Source organism: Bolinopsis microptera, chromosome 2 (assembly GCF_026151205.1).
Source record: "Bolinopsis microptera isolate Bmic1 chromosome 2, MBARI_Bmic_1.0, whole genome shotgun sequence".
In the NCBI taxonomy this organism is placed as follows: Eukaryota; Metazoa; Ctenophora; class Tentaculata; order Lobata; family Bolinopsidae; genus Bolinopsis; species Bolinopsis microptera.
Window position 1 is genome coordinate 12,548,158 of NC_087073.1, and position 22,463 is coordinate 12,570,620.

Here is a 22,463-nt window from a genome sequence, read left to right on the forward strand (position 1 = left end):
GCTCCTAAGAGGGACCCGTGCTGGAGTTTTTGTTGACTCTGTAGCTGGCTTGAACAAAACTGTACAATCCGGTGGATCTGAACCGAAAAGTTTGCATGATGTTGTAACGCTTGAACAGTTCTTCACACTGTTTGCCCACTGTCTTAACGCCTAGTACAAAGTCCAATTTGATGCGTTTGCTCTTTTGGGGTCTTCTAGTCCAAATTTTATGAGCCGTTTCGGAAACAGCGGTTAGCAACTATCAGCTGGTGTTGGTCACCAGATCCATAGTCTTCGCCGGTTTGTCGTTGGGTTGACTGATGGAATGTGAAACCGTAGCTATGACTGAGCTTCGCGTTGAATCACCGCACACGTGCTAGCATGTTTGAGAGGCACCTTAGAGATATACCTGGTTAGGAGCGTTGTAGATTGCATTGTAGACTTCAATATCAACTGCAGTTAGTAGGAGCATAAACAGGAGAGGACTGTGAGGCGAGGATTCCGTTTACATGGTGCAAGATGATTCTGCTATTAACTTTCTCTACGATAGGAGAGATTCTGGAATTCGAGGAATAAAAGAAACCCAACACCACCAACTGACGCATAAACTGAATTGCATCGTACAGAAGCAGTGATAAGCGTATATGAGAAGATGTTATCAATTGTTAGGGATTTTTGTGCGTTGAGCGATGCCTTGCAAGGAGATTAACATCATTAGTATGCATGAAGGCGAGTGAGCTATCTCCTGTTTAACGTGATACAGGGTTTGAGAGTCCTACAGTTGAAGGGGTAGCTAACCCTGAAAAGGGGTTTCCTACGAACAAAAGGGTAGGTAACAGGTTGCTTGCAACTATCAGACCCACCCCTCCCGGGGGTTTAGGGAGGGCCCGTCATACAGGGAGCTACTGCACTGATAGTTAGGGGCTTGAACCCCTCGGCTGGTTATCGTGTGTCATCATAAAAAGGAGGGGATTTTGTCTAAGTGGCTAGACATTGTTCAGCACGGCGCCACTGCACCCTGGATGTGAACTAATAATCCACACAACCCTCATCAGTAGTTACAATCACGTGCAGGCTTTCATAAACCCGCTTGTTTTTCGAGGTATGAGCTTCCCTCTAGATTCCGCCGTGTTAGTTGACCCAACAGTCGGATTTCGTTCTTCAATGGACATGCCCGGTCTAGCAGGGTCACCTCGTGCAGGATGGTGGCTCTTCACCACGCACGGACGGCTAAGCTCGGATCTAGAAGTCTAGACCGAAGCCCTGGCCCATATTACAGGACCTTGAAACGGATCAGTTCAAAATGAAACTGAACATGACCCACAGCTACAGCTCAGTTTATTGGACTACTTATAGTAGTATACTATTAGTACTTATTATTGAGTTAGCTGTAATTTACCGAGGTGAGCAAAACATGGATTTATGTTTTTGTATTCACAGGAAATCTTCATCTTACGAAAACTGAATATTTAAACATACTGTTCAATCAAAATCTAATTTAAGTGCAAACTGCACGTGGTATGTTCAATTAAATATTCAATTAAAAGAGGAATTTGTTCCAAAAATGTTCAATGACTATGATACGAAATGTTGACAGCACTCAATTATGAATATAGAGTTTTTCAAATGAACTGTGCTTTAACGGGTGATACTCGTATAATATATGTTCCAGTCCAACTCGGCGCGCGTCCTGGTAGGTTCAAGGTTGTAAACTTCACATAGCTATGTGTATACGCGTACTGCGGTCGCGCCGCGCTACTGCAAGCGAGAGGGCTCTGGTTAGAGCAAGTTGTAAACCTACAATACTGCAAGCGAGAGGGCTCTGGTTAGTGCAATCAAACCACCTCAGAGCTGTATCTGTGATCTGGGAGACCCAACCACCAGTAATCAGACTAGATTTTCTACCGAGTGGGAATATACAGAACGATTGGTGACTTTGCAATTGCTGACGAGGACAATCGAGAAACTGAGAATTTTCCTTCCTGCCAGTGAAAAAAAAAGGGAGATTTTCATAAACTGGAGCTCCAAGTAAATGAAAGTAAAACTGAAATGCAGTACCTTCTACATTCTACCTGGCGGAACAAAATCCTGATAAAGACACAAACGGTCCAGCCACTAGCTAATAACGAACCATGGTCCCCGGAAAAGTAATAAGTCGCTAAGGTTTCCGTAAGTTTACTGTGTAATGGTACTGAGAAGACATCATAAAAGGAAAATCCTAGCTGACTTCCTGTTTAAGAACTTCGGAAAAAGTTATGGATGTCCGTAAGACAATTTGTCCTTGAAAGAAAGCTGTGGTTATATTTGTATCACGTCGTGACCCCCACGATTTCACTATGGTTTCACTATGTTTCACCTCAGTTTCTACGATACAGGGAGCCGCGCACTCGGCGCGCGGTCATACAACGTATGACAAGGTCATATGATGCTCAAGTTGTATCTGTATTAATTTACAACTCAAATATTTGGAGTCTTAAAAAAAGCAACCACGGAGAAAATGGACACACTTCATCGTAGACACCTTAGGTCCATTTTAAAACATAAATGGCCAAAATTAAAGTATAACAACAACAAAACTAGAAATGAAAGGTGTAAAAGTTATACAAGGCGTAATCGACACCAGCGGTGAAGATGTTTGGATACATTCTCAAAAGTATGGAGAACAGCCCAGTCCAAACGGCTCTCTTTTTTGATATTGCATATTGAAGCAGATAATTTATTCATGGAAGAAAAAGATTGGGGAGACCTAAACACTAGAATGGAACGTGATAACGTTTTTAAGAAGTGATATAATTGTAAGAAATTTTGCAACTGGACAACTCGCATGAATTGAACGAAAATTAGAAATATAGCTGCATGCCACAAATGTTGGAAAATCCTTATTCAAGGAGTTCAGTTAACCGCATAAGGTATTTGTTAAGAATCTTTTTTGTCGGTTTAAGATCCTGTTTTTAGAATAAAATAGAAACCTTGTATCACTTGGTGACCCCTTGCTCTATCCAGAGCCCTTGCGCTTGCAGTAAGCGCCGCGCCGCCTCACCCTAACCCTAACCCTAACCCTAACCCGAACCCTAACCCTAACCCTAACCCTAACTTCTTGACTTGTGAAACAAGCGCGCCCGCAGCGGCGCGAAAGCACATGGTTAGGTGAAGGTGACCCCCACTGTCGCTTCACTGTAGAGTTTCTACGATACAGGGGGAGCCGCGCCCTCGTGCGCGGCGGGTCATACAACGTATGACAATTTAAACCGAGTGCCCAATTGAAATAATTCTTTTTGGTATGACTTACTACCACCACTGGTTCGAGGAATTTGTTGACGGATGGTACTAGTCTAAATTTCTTCGAAGTAGCTCGCCCGCTTTCTTCTCAAAATGGGCCCGACGGCAAAGTGCTGCGAGTACGCGCGCCGGGCCAGACCATTAACAATGGTCAAGGTATTGTCAAAGCAAAAAATATCGGTTCATTTTCTCATTTATTTGATAGTTTTGGATAGTCGGATCGAAACCAAATTTTATTAAAATTGTGTTTGGTCATTTAAATTACGTTAGTCCTGAAACAATGAAAGTTATACTTCTACTTCTAGCTTATCAGATGACGGAGATTAGAGATATAATATGTATGTTTATGATACGTATGTAATGAAGCATAACGAGTTTGTTCATTGCGTGTGATCGGGTGATTGTGTGAAGGCTGATCCGCATTAGGAATTGTACAGAGAGCCCTAATACGGTGTCCGTAATTGTATGGGGGTAAATCATTGATTACCCCAATCTATTTGATTACGAGATAAACAAAAGCTTGATACTACGTCCATTATAAAATCCGGTTTCGACCATCTTTATGGGCTTATATTCCGGATAAAATGACCTATTGAAATATGTTACAACGGAGTCTCTATATACTATTACTAAATCTAACTTGTTCACAAACACGAGTAAAAGCAATTCAATGTTGATTGGGTGTGGCCCCCAAAAATCGAATTTTTTAAATTTTTTGTGACGGAGATCCTCGACCAAGTAGGTACAGTAGTCCATCTGCCAAAGCAACAACTCTACGATAAAAACACGGGCGGTGGCATCAGACCCATCGTATGGGGTACTGACATTTGCCCCCCCCCCCCCCCCCTGGCCCTGTATAAATATAAATATACAATAACTGTCACCAAGATGCAGTTAGTATAGGCCTAACTTTGATTTTAAATGGTCACCAAAATGTATTATTTAAAAGTAACTGAATATTTATAATACTATTTCAGTGAATCCAGTTACAACAACAGTAACAGCAGATGTGGAAGATGCTGATACAGATTCCCGATTTTAACTACACTATTATCGGGGACCAGGGGAGCCAAGCCCAAAGTTAGGCCTAACTCTGCGTTAGGCCTAAATGCATCTTGGTGACAGTAACGACAAATAATATGAGTCTCGAATTTCGATGCACCATATCACATATCTTACATCTTAAATGCTAAAACAAATTTTAGATACGATCAAGTCGATTGAATTGGCAACCCATCAATTTGTGGTCAGAGCGATTACGATTATAAATTTGCAGTTGTACGCGGATTTAAAACGACTGAAATGCATTCAGCATTCGAAACTGATCTATTAGGACTGGATATAACAGTGAAAAACAATGATTAGGAACCAAATTACCAATGATGAATACATTTTATGACACCAGTTTGTGATAGAATAAACCGTTCCGAAATTATTTTCAACTTCAATCCATTGCTATGGGATTGTTCACATATTACGTCAGCAAGACGTAGTATAAGATTTTGCGTCTTTAAAATCTTCTGCCCTCCCACCGTCCGCGAGCTACACAAGGCAATTGTGTCCAATTTCAAACCCCCCCCACCCCTGAATGATGACGTAATATGTGAACGCTCTCTATATGCAAATGTGTGACATCTTAGCTACCATATCTACTTCAAATATTTGATATCAGGACTGATAAATTTATCAAAAAACACTCATCGTTACTAAAATACTACGAATAAAAAGGACGTTCTGCCGACCCATGATCCAGAATTCTCTCACAAAATTTAACGAGAATAGAAAACCTTATTCATACGGCAGACAGAACCTATCCAAATTCTAAGAAGACCCAGCTTGGCACTGACAATTTCTACTCGCCGTTCCTTTTTTTCTCATTTTACATCACTTTATAACCTAATCGTTGGTTATTGACAGCACGTCACCTCATCTCAGACGTTAAAACTCTTCCAAATTCCCAACCCAGCGCAATACGTTTTCTTGATCTAACTCTCTTCTCGTCAAGAAATAGCTCGTCTAAAGAATCCTACAAAGGAATCTAATATCTAATACTTTATAACAAGTCATTTCTTTCAGCTATGACTGCTATATCCCACAGACCCTTCTCACTGAAATGTGAACTGAAATGTGCCGCATTCGAAATATTATTAAATAACTCATTCTTTTTAGCTCGAAAACATCACTTTTAATTTTAATAAAGATTCTGATATAGACACACAAAAAGTGTAGAAAAGTAACCAAAAACTAAATATAAAAGTTAAAACCAGCACCAGACAATGAAGGGAAACACCCAAAAATATCCGGCATAATCTCCATAGTTGCTTGATAATAAGATTTGTTATCATATAATCAAGTATCCGCGTTAATTCTAATTGAATTGTGATTGGATTTCATCCTAAATAGTGACTAAGTATCTGGAAAAAAGTTTTCGATGTAAAAAATGCACAAGCGAGGAAATAAAGTCGCTAGTGGGGGAAATTAAGGTTGGTCTGATGCTGGTTTAGTAAAGAAACAATGAAAGATACACGAGATTTTCTCACAAAATATTATCCAACAGAAGGGGGGTAACCAGGGAAAACAGTGTGATGGCCGGGTTGAAGGGGGTTGGCGTAGGGGCCTCCGCCTTGCGACGCATTCGACATGTGACCCTGCTGCAACTGCAGCATGTGGGGGTTGTTCTGCATCTGGGCTGCTTGGAACTGAGTCTGTTGTGCAAGGTACTGGCCGTGTGCGTGGGACACCAGCTGAAATATTTACATTCTTAATTCTACTTTAAATAAGATTCAAGTATTACTTTTAACCGGCCCTGATCTAACATTCACCTAATAGCAGGATGCTGATGGTGATAATAAATAACCTGAGTCTGAGCTGGGTGATGTGGGTGGTATATAATCTGAGGTTGAGAGGTAGGGGAGGTGGGAGACATGATGCCGGCAGGAGAGCCATTGCTGGGATCGTGGTGACTGGTTGCCATGGCGGTGTGGTGTTGGGCTGCCATGGATACGGCCGGGTGTTGCTGCATTGCCGCTGGAGCTAAGTACCTTCCCTGGGGAAATAACAATCGTCATGAATGTGCTCGTTAAAGTACGGGATTTCTGAAACTTCTTATAAACTTTTTTTAACTCTAAAAAATTCTCGAACAGCATGATTTTAATCCCTCATGATGTCAAATCTGGCTCTTGTTAATAAATCGCCTTACACGGTAGATTTCACGTTGAAATGATCGAGCTTTTTGGACGCGGCCACAATTTCCACAATTTTACCTGCATTAGAGTTGAGGTAGGATAGAGGGCAACAAGAGGAGGCCCATGGCCGTGAGGGCCAGTATACTGAGATACCATGGTCTGGGGAGTAGGTATCACTGCTAGTGGTTGAGGGACCATTACCATATTGTTGTTTTTCTGGTCCACTTGGGGCTGGATTAGCACTTGTTTGGGTTGGGGTATTGGAGAGCTGGCAACAGAGGAACCTGTAAATACAATGGTTAGTGGCTGATTGGTAATTCTTCACAGCAGCCACATACGTGATGTATATTTTGTTACATCATGTATCAAACCATTCTTCATGGAAGTTAACATTGGGAACGAAAGATTTATAACGGAAAGTATTTGACCTGAAGCCCAGCTGCCTGGTTTAAATTCCAACAGCTTCAAGATGGAAAGAGAAGTCGGCTGGCTTCCAATTGTGGCGGTGCCATGTGCTGTTGGGATTGTCTCTGTTGCTGTTGTTGCGAATGCTGAATATATTGAGATTAGAAATTTTCAAGTAAAGCATGTAATGGTACAGTCTCGTCGGCATAATCGTATTAATTTGAGGCTTTTTCTGAATTAAGGTTGAGCCTTAATCATATTCATATTAGATGACCGTCAGGAAACATGAGAAAATTGAAGTATTTGGCATTTTGGCAATCTAACCTGAACTTGTTGCTGCTGCTGCTGCTGCTGTGTTGCTGTTGCTGTTGTTGTTGCTGTTGTTGTTGTTGTTGCTTGCTGCTCTTTGTTGCTGCTTAGCAGTTGTTGTTGTCTGTTCTGCTGCTCGCTGTTGAACAATAGCCGTGGATATAAGCAGCTGCATGTTATGGAGTTGTTGTTGCTGCGTTGTTGTCTTGTTGGAATGTATGTTTCTGGAGGTTAAGGTCATTTAAATGATATAACTGGGTCACTAGATTACATGTTTACTTCTTGTCAAGTCCATGACAATCTTAACAGATCTCTCCTGAGATCTAGATATCCAGAAGATCTAGATCATTTGTAATTTAAGATTTCGAAAAGGGGGGATCATCCGCTACGGGGTCTACAAATAATTGTGAGATATGATTCACAAAGCGGGGATATATCTCAGGGGCACAGAAAACAATGAAAAGATTGTCTCTAAGCACGTACTTCAGGCTACACTAAGAAACAGTGAATTCCTGTGAGCACGCCGTGCAGCAAGTTCAGTGATTTAGTAAGTTGGACTTATCCAACGGTACTATCGAACTGTTCTGTATGAGGTTGGAACACACCTAAGCAGCCTTCAATAATGATATATGAATATTTGTTCCTGAAGTAGTGAGGTTTGGAATACACAACCAAGAAGCAGCAATAGTTTATAACGGAAAGTTTTGACCTGAACCAGGCTGCTGGTTTTAATTCACAGCCAGCCAGATTGAGCACAGTCGCTTTGGCTTCCAATTGTGGCGGATGCCACATGCTGTTACACTCTCATCATCACACACACACACACACACACACACACACACACACCACACACACACACACACACACACACCACACACCACACACACAACACAACAAACAAACAACACAACACACCAAACACACACAACGACTACACCAACACATCCATACATTCACACGAAACAACACGACACAAACGTAACCACAGAAAAAACTACAATGATAAACGATGCAGCACGAGTGGAGAGCAGCTAAAATTACAAATAAAGTCCATTAATTCCTCCCTAAAAGACTTGACGGGTGACAGCTGGAGGCAGTGTACACGTACACACCGCAGACACAGATAGGTCGCTGAGGGAACAAATACAGCATCTGTACATTATGTTATCTTCCTAAAAAGTTCTCCTTCGCACCCGCGCGGCAGTTTTGCGATACGTTATAATATGTACATCAATGGTAAGTCAGCATGAATAAGAATGTATCCTACTCTCAACCGCTTAAAGGTCCAAGTGTGTGATTTTCGTGAGTGGTTATGTATTAGTTTCAGTAGTTAGTTACAGGATCAAATATAAGGCTGGATGAAACTGGGTCACTAGAATACATGTTTACTTCTTGTCATGTCCATGACAATCTTCACAGATCTCTCCAGAAAGATCTAGATCATCCAGAAAGATCTAGATCATTTAGTATGTGATTATTTGGACAAAGGGGGGATAATATGCTCTGGGGCACAGAAAAATTCTGCAGAAAGATATGTCACTCTAAAGCACGTTACTTCAGGCCATACACGAAAGAAGCCACAGTGAACATCACTGTTGAAGACACGCCAGTGCAGCAAGTTAGTGACTTTACGTACTTAGGTACAATTATTTCCAGCGACGGTACTATCGACCGTGAGCTGTCAGCGAGGATTCAGAAAGCTTCCGGAGCCTTCAATCAACTGAGTATGATGAATATTGTTCTATGGTAGTGAGGTTTGGAACACAACCAAAAAGCAGCTACATCGCTTTGAGGTGTTCCATCAGCGTTGCTTGAGGAGAATACTTAGGATAAGATGGCTTGATCGGGTTAGAAACACTGAAGTGCTGGAGCGTGCAAAGATAAATCCAGTAGAGATATACATAGGAGCAAACCGCCTGCGTTGGTTTGGCCATGTCACCAGAATGCCAGACACTAGGCTTCCTAAGTACCTGCTTAACTGGACCCCTGCGCATGGGAGGAGATCTAGGGGTCGTCCAAGAAAGAACTGGAGGAAATGTTTGCTGGAAGATGCTGCAGCGTTTACAGGAAACACTGACATAGACCTAGAAGGAGCGAGTGAGATGGCTAGTGACCGCAAACTCTGGAGGGAGATGATACGTCACAAACGGGAGTTCATTGGTGCAGGCCACTCGAATGATTGAGGAGACCTAATCAAGTACAAGTAATTAGTACTTCAGGCTCGCAAGGCACAAGACAAAATCCAAATAGAAGCCTCTTTGTATTACCTTCTAACGAGTACTATCGAACAAACAGAGGATGATTGGTATTTGGCACGTCCTAAGATGTATTTAAATGAAAATCGACCGAATTTTCATGTTCATAATAAGACTTTTTGAAAGACTGAAATTAAATTTATTAAATAAAAGAAACACTAAAAACAAGGCACAAGTCTAATCTTTCCCTATTGGGATCGTTCACATATTAAGTAATCAGTCGAGGGGAGAGGGGGGTCTCCAAATGATTACGCTGGTGTAATTTTGATACAATAGCTATTAGCTATACTTGTAAAACTGATTACGGAGGGGGGAGGGGGTTAAAAATTAGCCACAAAATGATAATTACGTAATATGTGAACGGTCCCTATTGATAAAACCTAAGGTCAAAACATCACTGTAATTGCTGCCAAAATATTTTGTCATATAGTGCTAGGAAATTATTTATAACATAACGTATTGCAAAAATATGGAAAAGCGAAAATCATGAACGCAGTCCCAACAGCTTCTGATTAGAGGAATTGAGCAGTTCAGCGAGATCTCGATTATGCAATGAGTGCTTTTTAATCGAATTCTAGCAAGGATAAGATATTACTGGTTAATAGGAGTCACGTGATAACATACAGAGTCATACCAATACTGAAATAAACCCAATAAACTATGAATGCTGCGAAGAAAACAAGATTATCGTCGAAATTGAGACTGAAAATAAACTAAATAAAACTATTTCCATGGCATGGTATTTAATTTCGACGAAATCAATCGTTTTATTATAAGTATGACGTGTTACGTTGTAACGTGACTTATATCGTTCAGTAACATCATGCCCTTTGAAGACTGTTTCCTTAAATGAGACTAAACGGTTAATAGCCGCATCAACTTGAAAGAATAGATCGATCCTTGACCTTAACAATTTGACCTATATAGCCAGAAAGTAATAAATAAACAATGACGCACAGAATCCGATCCCCAAATTTACCTGAAATTGGAAGAAAAGAAAGCAAAAAAGAGAGTTTTTACGTTTTGATTTTAAAAATATTGGTGGTTAAAGAACAATGCCTCAATTCATTATTTCTGTAACCATTCGGACAATTAACACTTAAATAGCTAAATTCAACAGCGGAAATAATAAAGGTAATAAAAATAATAGTGGATTAATAATTATTTACCGAGTATTTGGTGGACTGACTGATTTTAGAGCAAGACAAGCTAAACATGACGACACAAGCGAGAGACCTGTTCTCTTATCTCAATATCGCTAATTCTACTTCGCTGATAACGTGGCACTGTATTTTTCTTATATTTCTAAATATTGAATGTCAAAACTACCGGCTTGTTTTGTTTAACATGACGTGATATGTGATAAAAACCGGCTGATATCATGCGTAATATTTCTCTCGTGCAATTGCATACCCTGATCAGCATTGAGGAAGGTTTATATGTCGTGATATGATCGTAATGAGAGCCATACCATTGCTTGCTATGAACATTTTCAGAGCCCTGAAATTCTTCAGAACTATGCGAAAGTAAGCGTAAACGTTATAATAAGCTTGGAAAAATGTAGGATGCAAAATATACAACTTTGTTATGCCGTTTAAACAGTAATGTAGGGGGGGGGGGGGGGGTGTAATGAAGTGACCCCCGGCCCACCTGTAATGTAACAATCTCTGCCTTTTGGAATTTGGATCAACTTGTAGAATAGTATATAACAATCTTAACCATTCGCAAAGGCTTGCAGGAAAGTCAGGAGACGAAACTGGATAATACTCAACAGAACTATTCAACACACCGTCAATTGTAAAACATGCGACAAAAGGAAATAGCATTATCATCATCACAAAGACCGAGTACCAGTGGTGTGTACATGAGTGGAAAAGTAAAAAGAGTATCGAATATCTGTTTACCTGCATCTGAGTGAGGGAGTGACGCTGCTGTTGGTGGTGGTACTGCTGATTCATTGTATACGAGCTCTCGCTGCTCATGCTGTCGTTTCTCTGCTTGCCCTGCATCATCTGGGGTGGACCCCCTTGTTGGGGCCCAGCTATCGGCTGTTGGGACACTTGTTGGATGACTTGATGAGGCGGCATGGCTGTTGTTTGAGCAACAGTCGCAGGAACTTTAGATACCTGAATATATATGACGGGTTAGTGGTTGCCTTGGTTACAAGATAAGAACAACAGAATACTGGATTATGCCGGAAGTAAAATAATATAATGTCAACTCACATATTTCAACAAATTCTGACGTTTAGCAACAAATTTTAAAAGATCTCAGAAAAGCACGTGAAACTGTATATTTTAACTTACTCTGGACTGGGTAGAATCTTCGAACTTGTTCTTGAAGTTCCGGAGTCCCTCCTTGGTTTCCTCCTTTCTGCTCCTTTCAGACTTCATGATTTGTTTCTGAGTCACGTGCTCCAAGTCTTCACTCTTCTTCTTTGTGGGGGTAGACTGGGTGGATGAGTGTTGTACCGCTAACGGACTACTCACCTGCAAGGTTGTCTGGTAAGTTGTGGTTTATGAATAATGGGTTATTTTTATTCAAATCGTTTCTAAAATTGAAACATATTAAAACCTCCTCGGAGCATTTCAGAATATTGTTAATTGCTAACTCCATGTAAATCGAATGAGATGGTTGTTTTATGATATCTAAATACCATGAATAGAATCATACCACATTGATAAAATGACTGTCAAGGAAATCCGATTAAAACGCACAAAGCGGTGAATACAGTAGCCAGTTCATCATGAAGGACATTGTTTGCAGCCAAAAAGTCTACGATAACAACTTAATCCAAAAACTAATTCCAAAAACTCCCACCTGTTTAGTGGGCGTCTGTTGAGATCCACTTTCAATCTTGCTGGAGTCAACAGCCGCGCTCGTAAGAGGTATCTGAGATTTTGGAGTCAGAGCACCTTTCTTTGGTTTTACAAGAGGTGATGTTTGCATTCCAGTGGATGTTGTAGAGGGTATGGCAGTGTGTGTGTCTATCTGAGCGTTTGTGAGAGATGGCAAGGAGGGTGAGTCAGATACAGAAGGTGAGGGTAACAGTGAGGTGAGTGACTCTTGAGGTTGTGATGGCTCGGGAGGAAAATCATCCAATCCAGATAACTTTGAAGATATCTTGATGGGTGTGGTGGACACTGTGTCAGGTATTTGGACAGGCAGGTTCTCTTGAGGAGACAGGTGAGTTTTGTCCTGAAATTCCAACAAAATCAGTTATTTTAAATTATATGAGACGAACTTGAGAATGGCGGCTATTTCTACTATGAGTAACTAGAGGTGGTAGACACTGGTCAAATGTAGTTTAAATCATTAACGTCGACAAATTCATAACATTCCTCAGAGAAAGAATTATAATGTCAGAGGAGGGGATATGAGTGCCACTTCTTCCAAATTCCAACAAAATACCTTATATCACCACTGACACACCCAAACTTGTAAAAAGTCTTACAAAATCTTACGAACATTCACAAACCATACTTAGTCGCCACGGTTGGTAAACATGTATTTCTATGGTACCTTTTGTACCATTCGAAAAAGTTTAAAAATCAACAACTTGCAAACGCATGTCATAATAGGAACTTGTTAAATTATGGTGGGTGTTATTGTGCGTTTGTAAGAAAAAAGTGCCACTTGACCACTGTAAGCCGGGCAGAGGACCCCCGTCACGTCCTCTTGACTGTAATATAAGAATAATAATCTACTCAGTATGGGGAAGTTAAACAGTTAAAGTACAGTTCTGTAATTCATGAACTTTTGGCTCTCTTTTGCAAAGCCGATCGAAATTTTAAGGAAAATTATACCGCATGTAGGCAAATCAGATGAACCTGAGCTAAGTATGAATGAGATTAGTTTCGTGAGCTTGATTAATGATTAACCGTTTGAATGTGAACACTTTCCATTTTGATTGTGTATTTTGCTATTAAAACTTAAGTCTTGCCTTCAGACCTCAGCTTTCGCCATAGCAATCAATATATTTTAGCCCAGTAAATAACAACTGCCAACATGATACATTGACAGAACGAAATCCTGGGCAGTTTCTCAGACAATACAATACTAAAACTGAACAATACATGTGTGCAACTTGCCTGGGTAGGAACTTGAGGTGACGAAGGCGCCGAGCCAGTTGGGGACGTAATGGTCTTCTTGGCTGCGGAGACTTGAAGGTCCGTTTGTGTCTCGACAACACACTTTTTAGAGTCTGACTGAGGCACCGTAGTGAGTGGTGAGGCTGTACCTTGCTCTGCTACCAACGCAACTGCCTCTGTGAGGAAACAATGCAATAGTCAGGTGTTTTACATTTGCGTAAGAAAACAATTGCAATTCCGCTGACAGATGTCAATTGGAAAATTATGTAATCGATAAAGATAGTTTCCCTAGTTTATTCGAGTGCGTTCTCAAGCCGTTTAAGCACAGGTATCTGTGAACGTTTAACTCCGAACCTTACAACTTTCATGCAACCGTGAAATTTAATGTTTATTCTAATTGAACAACTACATGTTTAGCATTCTTACCGTGTATTATTGTCAATCAATCTAGTAGAGCAAATACCTTTCTTTCCCCTGAGAGCGACCTTCTTCTTACCTTTCTTTTCATTCTTCTTACCTTTCTGTTTCTTGAGAGCAGCCTCCTTCTCCTCCTTGAACACATCTTCAGTAGGTTCATCAATCTGGCTGAGAGGTGCAGGAATGTCTGCAGCATACCTCTTAGCTGGTTCTGTGATCTCAATGTACTGAGCGGGTCGCACAACTGAACTGTACCTGTGACAGAACTCCATGTAATGTTTGGATAGTAAGTGTGTTTGTCATTAGTCCTCAGGCTCATTTGTATGGTTGTCGGACCGAACCCAAAGTTATACACTTCGTAACTTAGAAGAGCAACATCTCGCATCGGATCAGTTTCATATATGCCTGCTGTTCTACCAAAAAAGAATAAGTCTAGTTGGATCAAAGACAGGCATGTTATTAAACCGATTGAAATCTAATTAAACACCCACTGTTAGTCGGCAGACATCGAAAGCCCGCGCAATTACCTTTCTTCTTCGTTCAAATCAGTGGGCATAATCTGTCCTCTCTCCTCTGCAATGTGAATATTCGTTGTCACTTTCTTCTCAATATCATCAGCAAGTTGAGCAGCTTTCCTTTTCGTTTCCTCGTCACATTCCGGTACTGGTACAGTATACTCCGTCATATTCTCATCATACATACTGGACACATTGAACTTTTCCTCGTTCGTACGGATCATGTCTTCGTACGTCCAGCCGTTACCCTGGAGCAAAGTAGTGTAACACGTTGTTAGTGAAGGTCAAAAGGGTGGGGTTTGGCTAGGTGGTAAGTGCAGACAGCTTACCGTCACAATTAGAAGTGAGAAAATACAGTAAATGTGGCTTTTACTAGATGGATCACATGATGTGTCACTAAACGTATCACAGCGCGCGCAAAATGCGCGGCAATTCTACCAGCGCAAAACGTACTTTTCATACAGGAATTGCAATTTTAACGCTAAGAGCTAACGGTTTGTGGTTTAATCTTGAGCCGCGCAGGCCTAGCCCTGGAGTTTCCGCTTATTATGAGAAAAGCGTGGGCTAGTCCGGAATTATCCGTGATTTCAGACGTAAATTCAGTTAACAAAAATGGAAAGGGGAGATATATTATCTAGAAACACGAGAATTGTTGCAGCCCCAATCAGGTTATATACAAGCATCAACTCACGCTGGTAGAATCAAGTGATATTTCATTGAAAGTCTGGTGTATATCTCCACCGTCGCTCCACTTCTGTAACTCTTTAGGTTCTCCTTTAGCCGCTCTCCTCTTACCCACTTCAGAATCAACCAAGAACTTGTCTGGAGGAGATAAGAAAGATAAGATAAGGTTCTTTGTAAACACTCAAAATAAAGATGTATTATGTTCATGTTTTTACTGAACATCTTCAAAGCAGCAAATATGCCAGCCTTTAGGAGGCTTGAATAAATTAAGACTTTTGGTATCTGCATACCTTTAACGTCTCTTATGCTGGGCTTTTCTATTTTCCCGCTGATAGAAATAATGTCTTTGAAATCAAATATCAATTCTTTGTTCAACTCGTCCCTACAAGGCAATGGACTGGAGATCTGAAGAGTGAATAAAGAAATATTTAGTCACATTTTGTCGCGAATTTAAGTATGATATAATAGCTATAAATGAATGCTACACCTAGCAGACTACGGAATTCAGTGATCACAATAAACCCAAAAGTATGTCAGTAATTTCATAGCATTTCGTATATTCCAGCGAGCATTGAAACATCAACACATTCCTATAATGGCATTTCAAAAGTCAATAACACTTACCCCAGGCCCATTGAAACCATTAGCTGTCTTCTTCTCCAGCTTGTGTACGCATTTCAAAACAAAAGCTGCTTTGGGCGACAAAGTACAAAATACACCCTCGTACATTCCATCGTTTCTTGTTCTAACATGAACAACGCGGCCCTGGACAAATAGTTCCTGAATTTACATTCCTTACAATTTACATTCCTTACAACTGTCTGTAAGACTAGTTCAGGCTAAATCAACCAGGGATATTTCAATCTGTGCAACACTAACAGTAGCTACACAGACTTAAATTCTCGGCTCTCCTGTGAAGATGTAATTACGATACGAGATTCCAAGAAAGAATCCGGATAATTCTCCTCGCATTCCGAGACAGAACAAGTGTAGTCTACGTGACTATACACCGACCAACCGTTTAAAATGTAATATACATACGGCACGGTCATATTTTAAACAATACATCCAGTATAACACTTAACAGGGGGGGGGGGGGGCGGGGGTGTTCACTACACTTTTGTCTTTTTCGTTTTTCGGTGTATGGTATAGTAAAAAGTGTAGTAGAAAAGGTACACTAAATTACACCTTAAATTACAATTAACCAAATTATCCTCTCAAAATCTTTTTTTCCCTATTATTTTCCCATCAGTCTTCACATGATAGTACATTTCCGAAGGCAAAACAGGGGTAGAACAAACCTTTGGTGAGACAAAAATGTCACTTTTTTAGGCTATTTTACACTACACTTTTGTTTTTTTTTATGTATGGTGTAAAAAAGTGTAGAGAACCCCCCCCCCCCCCACTTAACTGTCTCTCTAACGCACACCTCCCAGCACACCACGACGAAGAACAAGTAAATACACTACTACTACCACAACTGCAAGTAAGTACACTACTACTACTACTACTACTACAAGTAAATACACTACTACTACTACTACTACAAGTACAGTAACTTAAAGAACCATAACTCTCCACCACCTACCACTAAATGAGACAGTGCAGCTAAGATAGAGTGATTGTGGTAGATTCCCTCCGGTTTGACAGGGGCGTCAGCACCGCGGCTATCACGGTAACTGTTATTGTTAACATGCGGCATGGCACCGCTACTGTTGTTACGCGCATAACCACCGGTCCCGCCTCTGTTGTTCCTACTGTTGTTGAACCTGCTGAAAAGGGGGGGTGTGTTACCAGTGTAATCAAGAGGTTACGTTATAGGAGGATTTAAGTCATACCAGGTGTAATTTTAGTAATTGATATTAAATGGATGACCGGATCTGATAAGGTGTTACAAGTAACGTTAGTTGTTAAAGTTACGACAGTTTCTAATGGCGCGTTTCCTTGTTTCGCAAGGATCAACTTCAAATTAGATACGTTCAGTCATAAGGAACATACGAGAAAGATCTCGTGATCATAGCACCACTGGTGTGTTCTTGGTACTAGTAGTAATCTTATTATGTCTCAGAGTATCAAGACACAACTTAGACAATGTGTACAGTTTAGTGGCGACAAGAAGTCCAGCTACCTTGTATACCGTGTTGTGTTATCATAATATTATTACTGTACTTTTGTTCTATTTACTGGCGACAAGAGTACTGCACAATTGCGGGATTTTGTATATTCCATGTGTGTATTATAATAATAATAATATTTTATAATGAATAATAGAACGTTGAATACTATTATTACGTAATCGGTCACACTATTAACATACGGTTACCAAACTTTAAGTTTAGAATTGTCATTAAAGTAACTTTTGATTTAAAAGCTTTTGAACTGCAAAGCAAACTATTGACGCCAATCATTTTCATCAGGGTACATATTTAATGAGCTAAACAATTAAAAATCATGTTATGGGTCATCAAATTTCCTTGTTCAATATGAACAATTGCCGGAGATACCTTAAATCTATCTCACATGGAGTTATATGTGTTTGTTTTATTGACCATCTACAATAGGGGGTCACGTGACAAAAGGGGGTCACGTGACAAAAGGGGGTGTGATCACGTGTCCACGCATTTGTTTCGGTCAGTTTAAAATATGTTCGTTTGGCGATATTGACAAACATTAAGTCGTTTGTTTAAAAACTGTAAGATCGTTCGTTTATCAAGAAAGAACTATAAAGTTTTTGTCTGGTTGTCCCGTTCAGTCAATCTACCTAAACCATATAAAAAACTCGTCGACCAATTGTAGTAATACAGGTCAGTAAAAAAAGGTCAGTTCTGCGAATTTCAGCACTATTTTAAGATCAAAGAACATTTAGCAGTAAGAAAAATTGTGCATTAGATGTTTTGGTCTGGTTCGTCAGAAACCTTCAATTTCCGGTTTTATGATTTATTGACAAATATCTGGCGTAAAAAACTGCTAAACAGTAAGAGTTCATTTATATCGATCATGTTGGTAAGTTTTAATGCTAGGTTGACGGCTTTGGCCGTTTTAACCGGTTCGACTAAATCAACACTCCCTATCATTGTTTATATTTGAAGTAATAACATAATAGGTGCACTGACAAGATAAGAGATAATTGATGCATTACATCAATAGGCAATACTGAAATACACTGTCAAAGCCATTTTGATTAAAATAGGATAATCTGATTAAAATTAAGTAGGTTCAAGAAACGTCGGTAATGGTAACAACTCTAACACTCTATTTGCCATCACATACAAACTGCAAAATGAACCAAAGCACAACATGAAGCGGGTCCTGACAATTATTAACGGATTTAAATTGATTAGGGTTATAATAACAATTAATAAAAATAGGATATTTATAGAGAAGAACGCATAATCAACTGAGAAGTGACAGCCAATGCCCTTTATATCCATAGAGTTGTGTAAACCAAGTTGTGTAAACAAAATAGTCTAGGCTCTTAAATCGATTCCAAAGTTTGAAAAAAACAGAAGCAACAGAAGTGCGGTGGGCAACAGAGGTGCGGTGGGCAACAGAAGTGCGGTGGGCAACAGAAGTGCGGTGGGCATTGAATCGCACTATTGACCCTATCAGATTTGTGTACTTCAACTTGGTATCGCTGTGTACAATGAGATAAGATCGACATGCCCATAACGTTTAAAAAACATAGGATAGTAGAATTACTTGTAAAGATCAGTAAAAACAGAACAATCTTTTCCCTAAAAATATTCCCAAAAAGTTAATTGTTATTATTATCAGATGGCAAGTTAATAAGTTGATAGTGCATAATTGACCTTTTTTTTACAAATACTATCGATATTTAATTTTCTTAAACAAAAGAGGGTGAATCTAGACAAATGAATAACTTGTCAAGCTGGATCGCAACCCCTCAAAAAATTAAAATTGAGCCACTTTAGTCACGATAGTCACTAATACATACAATGTGTTTGAATCTTGCTTATATTGTAAAGTTATAAAGTTATGCTATTAAATACTCTACTTACTAAGCTATGTTGCCTTACTATACACAACAAGGCAAAGTTATACACTATATTATAATGTTGACTAATCCAAAACGAGATTACCTAAAGGCTGAAATTTTGGCGATTTTTGTCTATAAATTTGTTGCACAAAAAAGTGTAGGTGCGGAATTGCACTTCACAATTAGCAAAATTTCACATGTTGCTTTTGCTGCTCCTCAACATTAATTTATTAAGCCATCATTATATTAACTGTTGTGATTACTTACGCGTTACTGTGGTTACTTTGCACCCCTCCCCTACTTCGCTGTCTGTTTTTATTACTCATGCTGCAATGTTGTCAAAGTAAGGTTATACAATATACAAAGGAAGTAATATTAAAATTGTCCATAAATATAATTACAAAAATCAAACCCTAGTAAACATTGTGAAAAAGTTCAAATTTAAAACGTCCCTTCATTTGGCTGGAAGTGCCAGACAACATCTACATGAGTAGTATAGGTGTCATGTCAATAATGAATAATCAGAAGATGGAATCAGATTGGAAGCCATTTGTAGCCAGCACAAGATTTTCTGTTAGCCATGACACCTCTTACAGCTTTTACTAAGGGTTGGGGCATATCTCCTACTCCTAATGCCAGCCCTCTCTGGGAGTCACTTTCATCCGTGGAAGTGTCCTATAGCTGTCCTTTTGCTTTGGCTGATGGTCTAGTAATACGGTCAACTATCCTTGCCTCTGGAGGCTATACCTACCAATTGCAGAGGAGAAAAGATCACAAGGTACTTAAACGAAAATACAAAGGACTGGTATGTAACTCGAATTCGATGACTAATTCTCCTAGAACTCTCATGAAATCACCATCCAGAAGGTATCAGGAACTACAAAACATCTCCTGCCAAGGTGAAAAATCATCATTCATAGGGTATTCGCTACCCTGGACTATAAATGATCTCCTGCAGGGGAAGACGAAATCTGCAATAAACTCTGATGAATTTATAACAAGCCTTCAACAACATGTATGGCTAAAAGGTTCTTCTAAAATTACTAAGTCAGCGGCAAAAACTAGCTGCTTGATCATGTTTGCCTCCTGATACAGAGCACCTTGATTTAATGCGCCCGGATCTACCACAAACCCCCGATTTACTGCGGCCATCTCCTTTTCCCCCCCCCCCTATCAAGATTGCTGAGAAAGTGCGATGAGACTGGATTTTGGGCATTTGAAAGTGCGATTGTCACGTGTCACGGGGGGGGGGGGGGGGGGGATTTTTTGGCCTCGTTCAGCATACCCTGTCAAACTGCAGTATAACTGCATGAAATTCGCCCCTTGTATTGTAGTCCAAATTTACATTTCTTATTACTAGAATTCATTCCTTAAAACAGGTGTTTCAAAAATTGTTCCAGATCCTTCCTCCTTGCGCCCTTTCTGAGAGTGAAACCTACTGTACCCATATTTTTCAAAATTTACAGGAATTAATCCTTTGATATGACCCTTAAATTGGCACAAGAAAATCTTGCTTGATTTATCATTTCACTGAATCTCCTGAAATTATTTCGAGAGAATACGATATGCTTGAACTAAACTTATTTTGCTAGAACTGCTTGCACGCCATAATATGCATTCAAAATCGTATTATTTGATTTGTTATTGAAACTGTGTTTGAAAATTATCTCTATCGCCAAATTTTTCATTGCAAAAATAAGTACCAGTAAAACGATCTTTGACGGGTTTCGAACCGCCTACAGCTGTCACCGCCTATCGGCTTACTGATCACGCCACGGAATATATATGTGAAATAGTATTTGTGTATATATATTCGCGCATTGATGCTAATTGCTTGATTCGAAAAAATACTCCTAGATTCCCGAGAATTTCCAGAATATTTTTCATTGAAAAGTAACCTTCTGCAAAAGGCCAATGACCAAGTAAATAGTTAATAATAGTTAATAGCCAATAGTTCTATGTTTGTTACAGTATGCACTGACGGGGTATACGTATCCTAGGAAGTTTCTTGATTTTTCTAACAGGTACCCCTTCTCATTTAACCGTAAATTAAGTATCCTATCATTCGGCTGAGTCGACCGGGGAGATCTCACGATATCGTGAGCCTAGCCATGAGATTTAAACGAAACTCGCAACAATCTGGCACAAATCTCGCGAGCGCTACGTCGAAGTTTTCACGCTGTAAACAAGTGATAAAATACATGTTAAGTGTATAAAGTTGGTCCCTCAACTTTGAAGTTAAACTTTTTCTGTTTTCTCATTTATTTACAAATTTTGTGCGATGAGTCTAGCTCGCAATCTCGCATGAATCTTGACATTACATGGGCTTTTCCCCCAAATGTGAATGGTGAAAAGGTTATTCAAACAATGTATACATTCAATTAAATCAAGTGATGCAATAGGCAGGGCACAATCAAATGTTTAGTGTTGCAGTTGGCAGAGCACAATACATTGCTACCAATATTTTAAAACTTTAACAATCAAATAAATACACCAATGTGGCAGGAAACCAGGGCTCATGCTGCCGAGTGCCGCTGAGCTAAAGCAGTAGAGAAGATGGCGGCTTCTCTGGGATCTAACACATAACATCCTGAAACAGACCAACACTATGTCCCAACGCACTAGTGTTGTGATGTCTGCTCCCGCTGCCTGCCCGGATCAATAAAGCAGTCAAGCATCATGAATGTTATGTTGAGCATACTCAACCAGCAGATGTGGAAACTCCCACGAAGGACCGAAACAGATCTAATGAGACAATTAGCAAAATCGGAAAATAGACTTGAATTTGTTTATATAATTTATAAAGCGTATGTTATTGCCTGTTAATAATTAATTAAATTATTAGCTATTTTAGATTTAATAATAATAATCTGCAACACTGTAGCACATTTACATAACAGGACGAGCAGTTTCCCTCTCAAACTTTCTCCTGGTAACTCTAGAAGTGAGCATTTTAAGGTATGTGTCGCTTCATAAGATGTACATAATCATAGCTATTACAAGAATTTTGCAGCCATGGAGGAGCTTCTATGACTTTCCCAGAACTAAAATACAAAAGTCAAAGTACCACATATGTGAATTTTATGTTCACACTATCAGTGAGGCCAAAAATTCGAATCTCAACAATAAATTGTAAGATGTATGTTTCTTTTGATTGAAATAAATTTTCGTGCACATACAGAATGAATGGTTAATAATTTAATATATATGTAGACCGTATTATATAACTTTTTTTCTTTTTTTTTAAAGAAAAGTGTGTCAAACAGTATATATGGACACGTTCATTTGAGTTTGAGGATATTGGTAAATAAAAATAACAGCGTTTTTGACGATAGTGGCTTAATTTT

General features: G+C 39.6%; 1 protein-coding gene across 1 annotated transcript; it reads right to left on the reverse strand.

The window, feature by feature from the left end:
* Positions 1–4,619: 4,619 nt before the first annotated feature.
* On the reverse strand, positions 4,620–19,444 carry LOC134826802 (ataxin-2-like protein). Its single transcript, XM_063839300.1, has 17 exons — positions 19,384–19,444; positions 16,708–16,891; positions 15,744–15,884; positions 15,410–15,524; positions 15,127–15,257; positions 14,448–14,683; positions 14,021–14,175; positions 13,504–13,679; positions 12,233–12,610; positions 11,719–11,901; positions 11,317–11,538; positions 9,128–9,279; positions 7,173–7,381; positions 6,872–6,994; positions 6,522–6,727; positions 6,116–6,304; positions 4,620–6,002 (listed from the first exon to the last, which is right to left on the reverse strand). Exons 1-17 carry the CDS (start codon positions 19,440–19,442, stop codon positions 5,805–5,807), a joined length of 3,057 nt encoding a protein of 1,018 aa, XP_063695370.1. The 5' UTR covers positions 19,443–19,444; the 3' UTR covers positions 4,620–5,804.
* Positions 19,445–22,463: the final 3,019 nt, after the last annotated feature.